Raw genomic sequence first — 13660 nt, 5'->3', positions numbered from 1 at the left:
GACGCCACGACATGACCCGACGAAAGAAAAGCGTAATGATTTTGGAAATATCATTTCCAAAACCAGGGGGGCATGTGTTATCACCAGAATTTGACCGAGGCAGAGGTGGGCCGCGATTGGAGATGAGCTTGAAGAATATACATAGAAGAAATACATGAATCGGCCTTGTATACCAAATTTGGGCTAAATTGCCCGTGTATCTGTCTATAGTAGGATATGTGTTAGAGTTTAACCCGTGCACGGTTAGGTGCACGCCTGAATTAGAAAGTCCCCCGGACTATAAATATGTATCTAGGGTTTATGAAATAAACAACAACCAACGTTCAACACAAACCAATCTCGGCGCATCGCCAACTCCTTCGTCTCGAGGGTTTTTTCCGGTAAGCACCATGCTGCCTAGATCGCATCTTGCGATCTAGGCAGCATAAGCTTATTACGTTGTTCATGTGTTGCTCGTGTCTGAAGCCTTTTGATGGCGAGCAACGTAGTTATCTTAGATGTGTTAGGGTTAGCATTGTTCTTCGTATCATATGCTTGTCGTAGTGCAACCCTTATACATCTAGCCGCCCTTACACCTATCTTAGGTGTAGGGGCGGCACCCCGCTTGATCATTGTTTAGTAGATCCGATCCGTTACGGTTGCTCCTTGTTCTTCAAGGATTAGTTTAATATCCGCAATAGTTAGGCCTTACAAAGGGTTGGAGGATCCAGCGGCGTGTAGGGTGTAGTTTGCTAGCCCTAGACAGGATGTTACGGGGATCAACCTCGTGTTGGTTTTTAGGCCCTGTCTAGGATCGGCTTACGATCACCGCGCGCGAGCGCGAGGCCCAATCGTGAGTAGGATGATCCGATTATGCGGTGAAAACCCTAAATCGTCGTAGATCGCTTTAGCTTTATCTTGATCAAGCAGGACCACCATATATTCGTACACCTCGTACGAATCATGGGTGAATCGGCTCTTTGAGCCGATTCACGAGAGAACCTGAGAGCCGATCGAGGCTCGTATTTAACGTTTACGTGTATGCCATGCAGGAAACTAAGCGAGGCATCATCCAACACCTTCCCGACCAGGTATAGGTCAGGTGGCACGCCCTTGCGACAGCATCGGACATGTGACCAGAAGGCTTTGCGGGCCGTCGCTCGGAGGGACCAGGGCCAGCCGCAGTCCTGGGAGAGTCCCGGCTCTACGGTGTTGCCAGTCGCTGCCCGCCGGTGGGTTTCTGACCGCAACACCTCCACCACCACCTCTACCACCGGATTCGCAGTTCGGCATCGACGCTGCCGCCCAGAAAGAGTCGCGGCAGCGCCGGGCGAAGCTTTGGCGTGCAGAGCGGCGGCATCGACGGGAGGCAATCGAGCAGCGGGCCCATCAGCAGTGTGAGGCGGCGGCATCAGCAGCGGGAGACCCCGCAGCTGAGGAGAACGCGGCGTGGGAGGAGGAGGCGCTGACGAACACCATTGCGGCGTTCAACGCCGCCACGGCGGAAGAGGCGCGGTGGCGCCAGACGGAGGAGATGGCCCATCGGTGTTGCGATGAGCGCCAGCGCATGGAGCGGGAGGCGCAATACCGTGAATGGTGGGAGGCGATCGAGCGGCGGCGGGAGGCGATGGAGCGTCAGCAGCAGCAGGCGGCGGAGGAGCGTCAGCTGCGGGAGGCGACGCTGGTGGCAACGGAGGCGTCCTAGGGGCGCAGGCGGATGTGTTGGCGGTGGAGGCCGACGCGTTGGCGCAACTGGAGGTGCAAATGGAGGAGGAGGAGGAGGACGACGAGGCGGAACAGGAGGAGGAGGAGGACGACGATGACTTCGAGTGATCCGACGACGACGGGCCGCACCTGGACGAGGGGGGGATCAGCAACGCGCACTCGTCGAGTCCTTCGAGTCGGAGAAGAAGCTCCAGGACGATGCACGTGCCCGTCAAGCTCTCCCTCCAGGCGGCGCAGCAGGGGAGGGCAAGCGACGACGCACTGCTGGAGCAGCGACGTCTGGTCACCGCCCTACGCATGGAGAGGCGGCGCGCGCAGCAAGAGCTGCGGCGGAGGTGAGGCGGCGACGGGGCAGGACCGTCGAACGCACCGTCGGGCGGTCAGTAGGCTAGGGTTTAGATGAAATCTAGCAGTTTTCATTCAAACTTTGTAATATATAATCAAATTTGAATGAAAACCTTTATTTTGTGCACTAATATTCATTTGGGGTGGGCGTTTGGGGACGCGGCTGAGGAGTGATGTCCCCAAACACGACATGAACAAAACACGTCCCTCAAACGCTTAATTCGTCGTTTGTGGGATGATTTCCAGGACGTGACTGAAGATGCTCTTATGTGTACGCCTCGCTTTATGTTAGAGGGTGGCGTGCTTCATGAAATCGATAGCACTAGAAAAGGAACTTCTAAAAGAAAACTTGTTTTTTGAGTTGTTCTACTAGACAAGAATTAGGCGGTCAATGGTAAATGTCAAAATTTGTCTAGGCAAACTGGATTATCATGATCTAGGGCAAATGCCAGGCACAAGATGCGCTAGGTGTTGCAAATGTGCACGGCTCGATTTATACGGTGGCGTGCTTCATGAAACCGATAGTACTCGTATTATGCTACTCCTAAAAAATAAATAAACTCCTCCTCCTACTACAACATTGAAGCAACGGCAACGTATGGGCGAATCTTGAATATTCAACTGCTCCGTAGTTGGTTCCGGCGTGGCCGCACTCGCGATGCTTCACGCAAGGAAGCGCGATTGGCCAGGAAACGGAACGGAACGGAACGGGATCATGGCCGCGCGCGTCACTCCCAAGGCACAGAGAGAGAGAGAGAGAGAGAGAGAGAGAGAAAAGATCGGTGGTCACCGTCGTCATCTTCACCGTATCGTAGCCTGACTGACAGCCGAACCGTAGGCCGTAGCGTCTGCGCCCGCCTCACCTCCACCACCATCCCGGGAGCCAATAAAATAGGCCGCGAGGTCGGGGTGGAGAAGCAAGGCAGCAACCCAGCAGCTACTCCTCCTCCTGCTAGCTAGCTTTGCTTCCTCCATCCTCCTTTGCCGATCGGGGAAGATGAGGGGCGCCTCGCTTCTGCTGCTCGTCGTCCTCTCCGCCGCAGCTGCTGCTGCCCCGCAGGTTCCCATCGCCAACTCTGCTCGTTACTTACTCAGTTAGTGCTCATGCTTTGGGAAGTCAAACTCTTCGCAAAAAGATCCCGATTTGTCCGTTACCTTGTTCGCGGAGATTAGTTCGTAACTGTTTTCGGGTTGCTGAGATTTTGAGGATCGCTAGCTCTAGTTCTCTTTCTCTCTAGTTAGTCTGGAGCTTCGAATCTCGGAAGCTTAATGGCTTAATGCGTGCCGAGTGCCGACCGTCCTTGGGGAATCGCGAATCAGCCCCGGTCGCACGCATGCTGCCCTCCGGCACCGGATGCCTGTGTTGCGACGACGCTGGGACACCCGGAGGTGGGGGCACCAGCGCGGTGCTGGAGCTCGATAGCTAGCCAACGGGGGAGCGCCTCCGTCGGATGAGCTTGTTGCCGACACTGAAAATCGAATAGCTCTGAAATAGACTTCGAACCTTCTTTGTTTCTTTGTGGCGCAGAGGTAAGACTGACACAGCGAACAAATAGGTGAAGTTTTCGGCTTGGATAAAAAAATATGCCCACCCCTTGTAGAACAAATGATGATATTACGCACTTGGCTGAATCACATCTATATTTGCTTCAACATATGATACGGATAAACATATGTACGTACGCACGAATCACATCTACATTTTCTTAAGCATACGAATAACATGTGTTTGTATGTACACGCAGCTCGTTGCAGCAGCAAACGGAGACTTGAAAGTTCTGCAGGTCAGTTTAATCACCCCTCAAGTTGACATTCTTTCTGCCTACTCCTCCTCATTTTCTGTTGTTTGTACTAACCATCATGGCATGGTATGCTGTTGTACTGTCACAGAAAGACATCATAGAGACGATCAACAACCATCCCAATGCCGGGTGGACTGCTGGACACAATCCCGCCTTGGCGGACTATACTGTAAATATCAACACCCTCTTGCTGCTGTCATTAACCAGCCATTTCTGTTATCTGTTTGCTGACATCAAAATCATCCTCTTGTGTACAGGTTGAGCAATTTAAGCATATCCTGGGAGTGAAGCCCACACCTCCGGGCTTACTTGCTGGTGTTCCAACCAAAACTTACCCAAGGTCAGAGGTGCTTCCCAAGGAGTTCGACGCCAGAACTAAGTGGTCTAGTTGCAGCACTATTGGGAACATACTTGGTAAGTTCAACTACATAACTTAATGTCGACCCACTTTCAAACATAAATCGGTTCCACATCGTTTTGATTACACTGACTCACTTCATTTCCTCTGGGTTTTTTTCCCCAATGCCTTGGAAAACGCTGATTTTCGTGAGCAGATCAAGTAAGTCTACGCACACTACCTTACATCGTTAGCTCCATGCATGTGTGCTTTCTAAAGTATTGAAGATGCTCAAGGTAGTATGTATTGGTTAACAATTGCAGGGTCACTGTGGTTCCTGCTGGGCTTTTGGTGCTGTGGAGTGTCTGCAAGATCGTTTCTGCATTCATCAGAACATTGTGAGGACGATCTGCCTATTCTCAGGTCTATTTTTCAAACAGGCATATTTGGTCCTTTCCTTGCATAACCCACCTGCTATTTCTATTCCTTGCAGAACATTTCACTTTCTGCCAACGACCTAGTGGCTTGCTGTGGTTTTATGTGTGGTGATGGTTGTGATGGAGGATATCCTATCAGCGCGTGGCGATACTTCGTTAAGGAGGGTGTGGTTACTGAGGAGGTATAGCTTACTCTCTAGTTTCTACAACTTCAATGTTCTGATCCTCTAAAAGCAGTCCTATTGTTACAAATAACTTTTCTGTGCTCTAACTACAATGGTTGGTATTACTGAATATATCAAAAACATATAGTGAAAATTGGTTGTTAAATTAATTATTAATGCACTCTGCAAATAAAATTCCTTTGTATGTTAAGAAATTTAACAGTTGAGTTAGTGCATGCTAAAAGTGTATATTTAAACCTCCAAATCAGGGACTAGTGGGAGCAGAGCATATCATAGTCTTTAGTGTTTCCTGACTTAATTGCTAATTCATCCCAAATTGGTTCAGGATAGTTTATTTTTCGAACAACGCTCCACAAACAATGTTTGGGGGTGTGGTCTTTTTTGGGCATGTACATATTTTCTTCTACAATGCATAGTGATGCAATGCTTTTGAGTTTTCTTGAAATAATGTTTATAAGAAAACTCAAAAGCGTAGAACACAACATGAAGTAGATGAACGATCATAAAGACTTCTGCTAGATCTTTAAAAAAGTTCCTCTGAAAACATTTAAAACCTAGCTGAAAGTTGGAGTATCTCCACCTTATGGGGCGGCTTTGTCTAGCTATAATTTTTCAAATTTTCTCTTTTCTCTTCCAAACTCCACGTTTGTTCATATTATTTAATTATAGGTTTGTTTAACTAGGACTTTCCCCTATATATTTCTTGTAAAAAAGACTCAGCTCAACGCACCACTAACCCTTATAAAAATCAATGTCTTGCAGTGTGATCCATACTTTGATCAGGAGGGCTGCCAACATCCTGGTTGTGAACCTGCCTATGATACACCTGTGTGTGAAAAGAAATGCAAGGTGCAGAACCAGATTTGGGAGCAAAAGAAACATTTCAGCGTCAATGCATACAGAGTAAAGTCTGATCCACATGACATCATGGCAGAGGTCTACAAGAATGGCCCTGTAGAAGTCTCTTTCACAGTTTATGAGGTAAATTTGATTTGATATTGGCCTAGTTCTGACGTTGGCGTGTATTTTACTAAGTGTTGAGTATGGCTCGAAATAACCTACTGCTATTACTTTGAAATGCATAGGCAGGTTATAAAAAAAGCTTTGAAAGCTGTAGATCTGAATAAAACCTTGGAAAGAACACAGCAGTAGAAAAGAGAGAAACAAAACATGCATACTCTACTCTAGTGAGTCTAGTGAGCATACTGAAATATGACATATTGTTGTTATCTTGCAAATTTCGAATTTGTTTCAGTTAGCTAGTCATCTAACTAGTATTCTTCGTGGTTATATGTGGACTTCAGACTGTATCATCAAAAGTAAAATGATATATTTTGTATCTTGGAGTGCTGATTTAATTCTGCATTTCCTTCAGGACTTTGCACACTACAAATCAGGAGTATACAAGCACGTCACAGGTGACGAGATGGGAGGTCATGCCGTCAAGTTGATTGGATGGGGAACCAGTGATGCGGGCGAGGATTACTGGGTATCTTGTTAATCCTCTATAGTACACTGTTTACTAACCAATGATCAAGTCCTAATATGTTTCCTTCCGACTTCTGCTTTTCAGCTTCTTGCAAACCAGTGGAACAGAGGCTGGGGTGATGTGAGTGTGACAAACACCCTGTATTACTTAAATGCAAGAATGAATACTAGTAACATGTGTTTTGCTGATTAATAAAATTTTCTTTGTGGCGCATTGCAGGATGGCTACTTCAAGATCATAAGAGGCACGAATGAATGTGGCATTGAAGAAGATGTCGTTGCTGGCATGCCATCGACAAAGAACACGGCCGGCGACCATGGCAGCAGCGGTTTTGGAACTGCTATACTTTGAAGTTTGAACAGCGTCTTGACCTCAGATGCTGGTGGAATTAGCATGCCAAATGTAGCGGGTAAAAAATAGCTGTGGTGGTTCCAGGATTGTGTATTTGGTACCGTGCCACACGTTCCAATGCTGATATGTTGTTGAAATCACAACACTTGTTCTGAAAGAAGAAAAAAAGCAATAATATCAATAAAATCATACTGCTGCCATTTCCTTGGAAACTCCATGTGTTTGGTTTGCCAAATTCATCTGCATTGAGACGCACATGGTTGCCGGTACTGTGGAAAGGAAGAATCCACTTTGAGGCCTGGGCCCTGACGGTGCACATATGCAGATATGCTATGAGTGAAATCGGTGCAATTTGATCTGCAGACTGCATTTTCAGTTTACATCTGCAGTACGCATGTATTTGCTGTAGTGCAGATATGTAGTGCAGATAAGTGCAGAGTATAACAATCATCGTTACCAACCTTCAAATTGGTGAAGTCTTATTAAATCCTTCACTGCACACACCCTTGTTGCTTGTGGATACAAAAGGCAGCGTGGTCGGGCTGGAGAAGCAAAGCAGGTACTCCTCCTGCTTGCTTCTACTCCTCTGATTCCTCCCTCACTCCGTTGCCGATCGGGGAAGATGAGGGGCGCCTCGCTTCTGCTGCTCGTCGTCCTCTCCGCCGCCGCTGCTTCTTCTACGCAGGTTCGGTTCTTCTCCAGTTCTCCACCTCCGATCCCATCTCCACTCTGCTCGTCTCGTCAATCCGTTTAGTGTCACAAATTCGTCGCAAAGATCCGGATTGGTTCGTTATCTATTTCGCGGAAATTAGCTCGTAACGTATTTCGGTTTGCTGAAAGTTTGAGGATCGCCAGCGCTAGTTGCCCCTAGTCTGGAGCTTCGAATCTCGAAGTTTAATGTGTGTCGAACGTTGATGGAGAAGCGCGAACCGGCCACAGTCGCGCGCATGCTGCCCTCCGGCACCGGATGCCGGTGTTGCGACGGCGCTGGGACCCGCAGCGCGGCAGAGGACTCCCTTGCCGATTACGGGCCAACAACGGAGGAGTGCCTTCCTCTGATGAGCTTGATGCCAACACTGAAAATCGAATAGCTCTGAAATAAGTTCCATCCCTTAATTTTTTTGGCGCAGAACAAAAAGGAAAATAAATCCTAACACTGGAAACCGTACAAATTATAGACCTGATAGCCTGTTTTTGGGCTTGGGTGAAAATAAGCTCAGGCAAAAAAAAAAAAAAAAAAAATTGGCGTGTGTCATCATAATATATTAGAAGATATCAACTGTACAAGGCAAAGGCCAAAGGAAAACCAAAAGAAGAACTAAAAAAAAAGAACTGTACATGGCCAGCACCCACTAGCTCACTCCTAAATTCCTAATAGCATCAAGGAAAGTTGACTGAAACACATCTATATTTGCTTCAACATATGAATAACATGTGTATGTATGTTGATGCAGCTGGTTGGAGCAGTGAGCAGAGACAATTCCCTAAGAATCATCCAGGTCACTTTTAATCTCCCTCAAATTGGCATCATCTTTCTGTCTACCTCCCATCCTCTATTGTTTGCATTACCATCATGGTATGGTATGGTGTTGTGCTGTCACAGGAAGACATCATAGAGACGGTCAACAAGCATCCCAATGCTGGGTGGACTGCTGGACACAATCCCTCCTTGGCCAACTATACTGTAAACATCAACACCCTCTTGTTGTTGTCATCAAGGAACAATTTTTTTCTCTGTTTGCTGACCTCAGAATCATCCTCGTGTGTGCAGATTGAGCAATTTAAGCATATCCTGGGAGTGAAACCTACACCTCCAGGTTTACGAGCTGGTGTTCCAACCAAAACTTATTCAAAATCAAAGGAGCTCCCAAAGGAGTTCGACGCTAGATCTCAATGGCCCGCTTGCAGCACAATTGGGAACATACTTGGTGAGTTCAGCTAGATTAACTTTTATGTTGACCCACTTTCAACCAAATATCGGTTCTACTTCGTTGTGATTACACTGACTCGCTTCATTGCCTTGGCTTTTCTTTCCAACACCTCGGAAACGGTGATTCTCATGAGCAGATCAAGTAAGTCTATACCCACACTACCTTACATCATTTGCTCCATGTGTTCTTACCGAAAGATTGAAGATGCTCAAGATAGTATGTATTGGTTAACAATGGCAGGGTCACTGTGGTGCCTGTTGGGCTTTTGGTGCTGTAGAGTGTCTGCAAGATCGTTTCTGCATTCATCAAAGCATAGTGAGTGCCTATGGACGATCTGCCTATTCTCGTGACTTTTTTTTCAAAAAAAAACAGGCATGTTTGGTCCTTTCCTTACACAACCAACCTGCTATGTGTACTTCTTGCAGAACATTTCACTTTCTGTCAATGACCTAGTGGCTTGCTGTGGGTTTTTGTGTGGCGATGGTTGTGATGGAGGATATCCTATCAGTGCATGGCAATACTTCGTTGAGAATGGTGTTGTTACCGACGAGGTATAGCTTACGCTATAGTACTTTTTTCCACTTCAATGTTCTGATACTCCAAGAGCAGTCCTATTATTATGAATAACTTCTCTGTGTTCGAAGTTCTAACTTCAATGGCTGGTGTTACTGAATGTGTCAAGACAATATAATTGAAACTGGAGGTATTAATCATTAATGCACTCTGTAAATGATATTTTTTCTGGTTCCGGAGACTTAACGGTAAAGTGAGTGCTAAATTCCAACAGTGTTCAATTTAACAGGAGCATCTTATAGTCTTCAGTATTTCCTTACTAATTGCAAATTCACCCAACTTAGTTCAAGCACAGCATAATATGTGTTTTTGGGTGACAATACAAGTGGCTCTTTTTCAAATTTTGGAAATTTGTTAGTAGCTTAGCGCACAACATGAAGTAGATGAACGATCATAAAGATCTCTGCTTGATTTTCAAGAAAGCTCTTGTAAAAATCATAGAAAACCTATCTGAAAGTTCTCCACCTATGGGGTGACTTTGTCAAGCTACAATTTTTAGAATTTCTCTTTTCTCTTCCTAACTATGTAGTTTTTTCATATTATGTACTCTAGTTATATTTTTTATTTAACTAGGGCTCTTCCCTAATGTTTCTTGTAAAGAAGACTCAGCTGAGCATACCACAAATCCTTATAAAAATCACTGTCTTGCAGTGCGATCCATACTTTGACCAGGTTGGCTGCAAGCATCCTGGATGCGAACCTAATTATCCTACACCCGCATGTGAAAAGAAATGCAAGGTGCAGAACCAAGTTTGGCAGGAAAAGAAACATTTCAGCATGGATGGATACTTTGTAAACTCTGATCCACATGACATCATGGCAGAGGTCTACGAAAATGGCCCCGTGGAAGTTGCTTTCACAGTTTATGAGGTAACTTTGATTCGATATTAGATGTTTGATGTGTATTTTATCAAGGCTGTAAAAATGTATGTTAGCAGAAGACATGGTGGAAGTATGGGTCGAAATTTCTGCTCTTACTTTGAAATGTATTTTAACAGAGTATAACAACGTTTTGAAAAGCTGAACCTGAATAAGACCTTAGAAATAACATGACACTAGGAAAAGTCCTCTGCGTCTAGGCGCCGTTGCCGGTAATTAGATGCGACAGCAGGGGTTAGGGATGGAGAGAACCCAGAGGGACCAGGAAGAGCACATAGAAGATACGGGATTTTTATTGCTTGCCCTAAAACACACGGGATACACATTCTCTTATAGGAAGTCCAGGCGCCAGAGACCTGGTGCACAAACCGACTCCAAGACTTGCAGTACACAACTACTCCCTCCATTCAGATTAAATTGATGTGGGTGCCTAGAGAAAGTAGCCTACGGACGTGCTTACCTCGCGTCGATTAAACATGACCAGAGGTAGTAAGAGACCTTTGACTCTGACACAAACTAACTCTGGTTGCTCTATTTTTCCCTAATTGTTTAATCTGGCCCCTATTTGTTTAATCTGGCTGGCAATTGCTATGCTATCAATGCCAGAACACGTACATATACTCTAATGTGCATACTTAATATAAAATACTACTCCCTCCGTTCCTTTTTATAGTGCCTATAGATTTTTGGCATTTGTTTCAGAATATAAGGTTTTAGCTTACCTTTTTTCAATTACCCCCTCCCCGTTCAGCTCCCAAAATTGTTATGGTAAGTTAGGAAGATATGGATTTCCCAAATTTTACGTTGATCTCAAATCGTTCAGCTAGGGGTCTTGTGTACAAAATACTCTTGCGCTAATTTCCGTGCCAAAAAACAATAGGCACTATAGAATGGAACAGAGGGAGTATATTATTGTTTCACGCTTTGCTATCATCTAATGCACATCTCATATGCTCTGTGATTACTTTCATAAGACTACAAATTCTATCATATACTCAAAGTGCTGGTTTACTTCTGCAATTTCCTCTAGGACTTGGCGCACTACAAAACAGGAGTATACAAGCACATCACAGGTGGTGTGGTGGGAGGTCATGCCGTCAAGTTGATTGGATGGGGAACCAGTGATGCTGGCGAGGATTACTGGGTGGGTATCCTATTAATTCTCTACATCACACTATTTATTTACCCACGATCAAGTCCTAATATGCTTTCTTTCGTCTTCTGCTTTTCAGCTTCTTGCAAATCAGTGGAACAGAGGCTGGGGTGATGTGAGTGCGATAAGTTTTTTTCTTCAATATAGCGCATGTATTTGGGTAATTAATAGATTTTGGCATTGTAGGATGGGTACTTCAAGATCATAAGGGGCAAGAATGAATGTGGCATTGAACAAGAGGTTGTTGCTGGTATGCCATCGACAAAGAACATCGTCGGAAATCGTGGCAGCACAGTTGGAACTGCTATACTCTGAAGTTTGAACAGCGCATTGGCAGGTGGAAATTGATATTTGCATGTCAAATGAAGCGGACAAATTATCAGCTTAGATGGTTCCAGGATTTGTGTACTTGGTACTCCGTTGGAGTACAGTAGCACACGTTCACAATGCTGATACTATGTTGTTGAAATCACAGCACTTGTTCAGAAACATGATGCAATAATATCAATTAAAACTTGCGGCTGCCATTTCTTCCGAAACTTTATGTTCATCTTTGGTTTGCCAAACTCAAGACCTACCAATGGCAAGGCTATCCATAAAAATCTCCCTTTTTCGAGGAAGAGATAAATGCGTGGAAGGTTAATTTCGGGATATTAGGAGGGTATAGCACACCACGTCTTGTTTTCTAGTGAGAAACCTGTTTTTATTTTTCTGCCTTGTTCAACAGAACGCTTATCAGAGTATGTATCCGACTTTTTTTTTTCAAGTCTGAGTCCACCCGTCTCCGATTATATCGAATTTTATTCAGCTCTGAATCCAAGAAAAAAAATACTCATGCACCCTCCCTTTTTGGAGACGAGCACACTTATCAAATTTTAACTTTTTGACCAGAATTAGACCTTACTTATGTAGTTATGTCGTACAAAATTGATATGATTAGATTCATATTTAGAAGTTTCAAATGGCAGTATAAAGTTTATGGCACATACCAACGTTTTATTAGTCAATTTAGTACTCCCTGTGTTCCAATGAATTAGGCTTATGAATTTACTCAAAAGTCAACGACATCTAACTTTGACCAATGCCATAGACAAAAATATGAATATTTACGATGCCAAATCAATATCAATAGATTTACCATAAATATATTTTCATAATATATCTATTCAATGTTATAGATGTTAATATAGTTTTTCTATATATTCAGTTAAACTTACTAGGATTTGATTTCTGACTAAATTTATATGGCTTATTCATTGGAACAGAACAAAGGTAGCACTAACTTTATCCCGGTGCATAGGTTCTACACATACTCCCTCCGTTTATAATTAGATTGCGTTTTAAGTTTAGTCCAGGTCAAACTTTGTAAAATTTAAATGAATGTTTAAGGAAAAATATTAGCATCTGTAATTTTAAATCTAGAGTATTAGAATCATCGTAAACTATAATAAATTTACATTATATGAATTCAGTATTACGGTTGTTGATATTTTCTTTTATATTCTACACATACTCCACAATGCATCGGATGATTTGGTGGAGCACATATGAAGGCTTCGAGGCAACATCAATTAGTTTCCATTTGATTTGTTTCAAAACTTATCAAATTATTTGCTTGCTTTGTTAAACTGTAACGTTTATTTGTAAAAATAAGCTAAATATTGACTAAAATTTATCAAATTCGTTGAATTGTGAGTTTATTTGTGAAACTAAACTCAAAAACATCAATCTCCAGGCGTCTAATTAGGAAAACGGCTGAAAGTTCTGCGCTCCCCACATCAAAATATCTATTAATCGCTGGATTTGGGTGTGAGGAGTGTAAGGGCATCTCCAACGGGGCGACCCATCCCGCGCCCGCGCGTCCGGATGGGTCGAGCCGGACAAAATCGCGGCCCAACGCGGGGACGCACCGCAAAAGCGGACGGCCGCGGCGTCCGGAACGACCCAAACCTGGCCCAAATCTGGGCTAGGTTTGCGTGCCCGCGGATGGCACGCGCCGTCCGCTCGCGTCCGGGCGTCCGTCGCCTCGTCTCCTTTGGGCCCACCTGTCGGTGACCCGGGGGGTATTAAATGGGGACTGGAGGGGATCTGGCCCTCCACTCCAGTCCCCACTCCAGTCCTGCAGCGAAACCGCCGCCATGGCCCCGAAGCGAGTTTTCGCCGGAGCCAACGACGACGAGGCGAGCAGCAGGCGGCGTCGTCCGCCGGCGCTGCGGCCATCGTGCGGAAACCGAGGCGGCCTCCACATCGGAGAGGCCACCCGCGGCGGCGCGGCATTGCCGCAACCGCCGCCGCTGCTGCTCGAGCCCAAGCCCGAGTCCTCGGAGGAGGACCCGGACCTCCGCGCCGCGCTGCTCATCTCAGCGGCGGAGGAGGACGAGAAATGGCCGCACCTCCAGGCGGCCATTCGAACGTCCGAGATGGAGGAGGCGGCGCGTCTGGCGGAGGAGGACGCGGATCTCTGGGAGCTCTAC

At 45.4% G+C, this 13660-nt stretch overlaps 2 protein-coding genes across 2 annotated transcripts; both read left to right on the top strand.

The window, feature by feature from the left end:
* Positions 1 to 2929: 2929 nt before the first annotated feature.
* Positions 2930 to 6862, top strand: LOC124704185 (cathepsin B-like protease 2). Its single transcript, XM_047236424.1, has 11 exons — positions 2930 to 3109; positions 3795 to 3833; positions 3940 to 4020; positions 4109 to 4265; positions 4406 to 4410; positions 4512 to 4586; positions 4682 to 4807; positions 5573 to 5791; positions 6186 to 6299; positions 6384 to 6419; positions 6519 to 6862. The coding sequence occupies exons 1-11, from the start codon at positions 3047 to 3049 to the stop codon at positions 6648 to 6650; spliced, it is 1047 nt and encodes a 348-aa protein (XP_047092380.1). The 5' UTR covers positions 2930 to 3046; the 3' UTR covers positions 6651 to 6862.
* A 1157-nt stretch (positions 6863 to 8019) lies between these two features.
* LOC124704186 (cathepsin B-like protease 3) lies at positions 8020 to 11725 on the top strand. Its single transcript, XM_047236426.1, has 10 exons — positions 8020 to 8149; positions 8254 to 8334; positions 8422 to 8578; positions 8718 to 8722; positions 8822 to 8896; positions 9007 to 9132; positions 9806 to 10024; positions 11064 to 11177; positions 11266 to 11301; positions 11373 to 11725. Exons 1-10 carry the CDS (start codon positions 8093 to 8095, stop codon positions 11499 to 11501), a joined length of 999 nt encoding a protein of 332 aa, XP_047092382.1. The 5' UTR covers positions 8020 to 8092; the 3' UTR covers positions 11502 to 11725.
* The last annotated feature ends 1935 nt before the right edge of the window (positions 11726 to 13660 follow it).

Source organism: Lolium rigidum, chromosome 3 (assembly GCF_022539505.1).
Source record: "Lolium rigidum isolate FL_2022 chromosome 3, APGP_CSIRO_Lrig_0.1, whole genome shotgun sequence".
Classification (NCBI taxonomy): Eukaryota; Viridiplantae; Streptophyta; class Magnoliopsida; order Poales; family Poaceae; genus Lolium; species Lolium rigidum.
The sequence above is the reverse complement of the archived record's forward strand: the minus strand, read 5'-3'. Positions and strand labels throughout refer to the sequence as shown.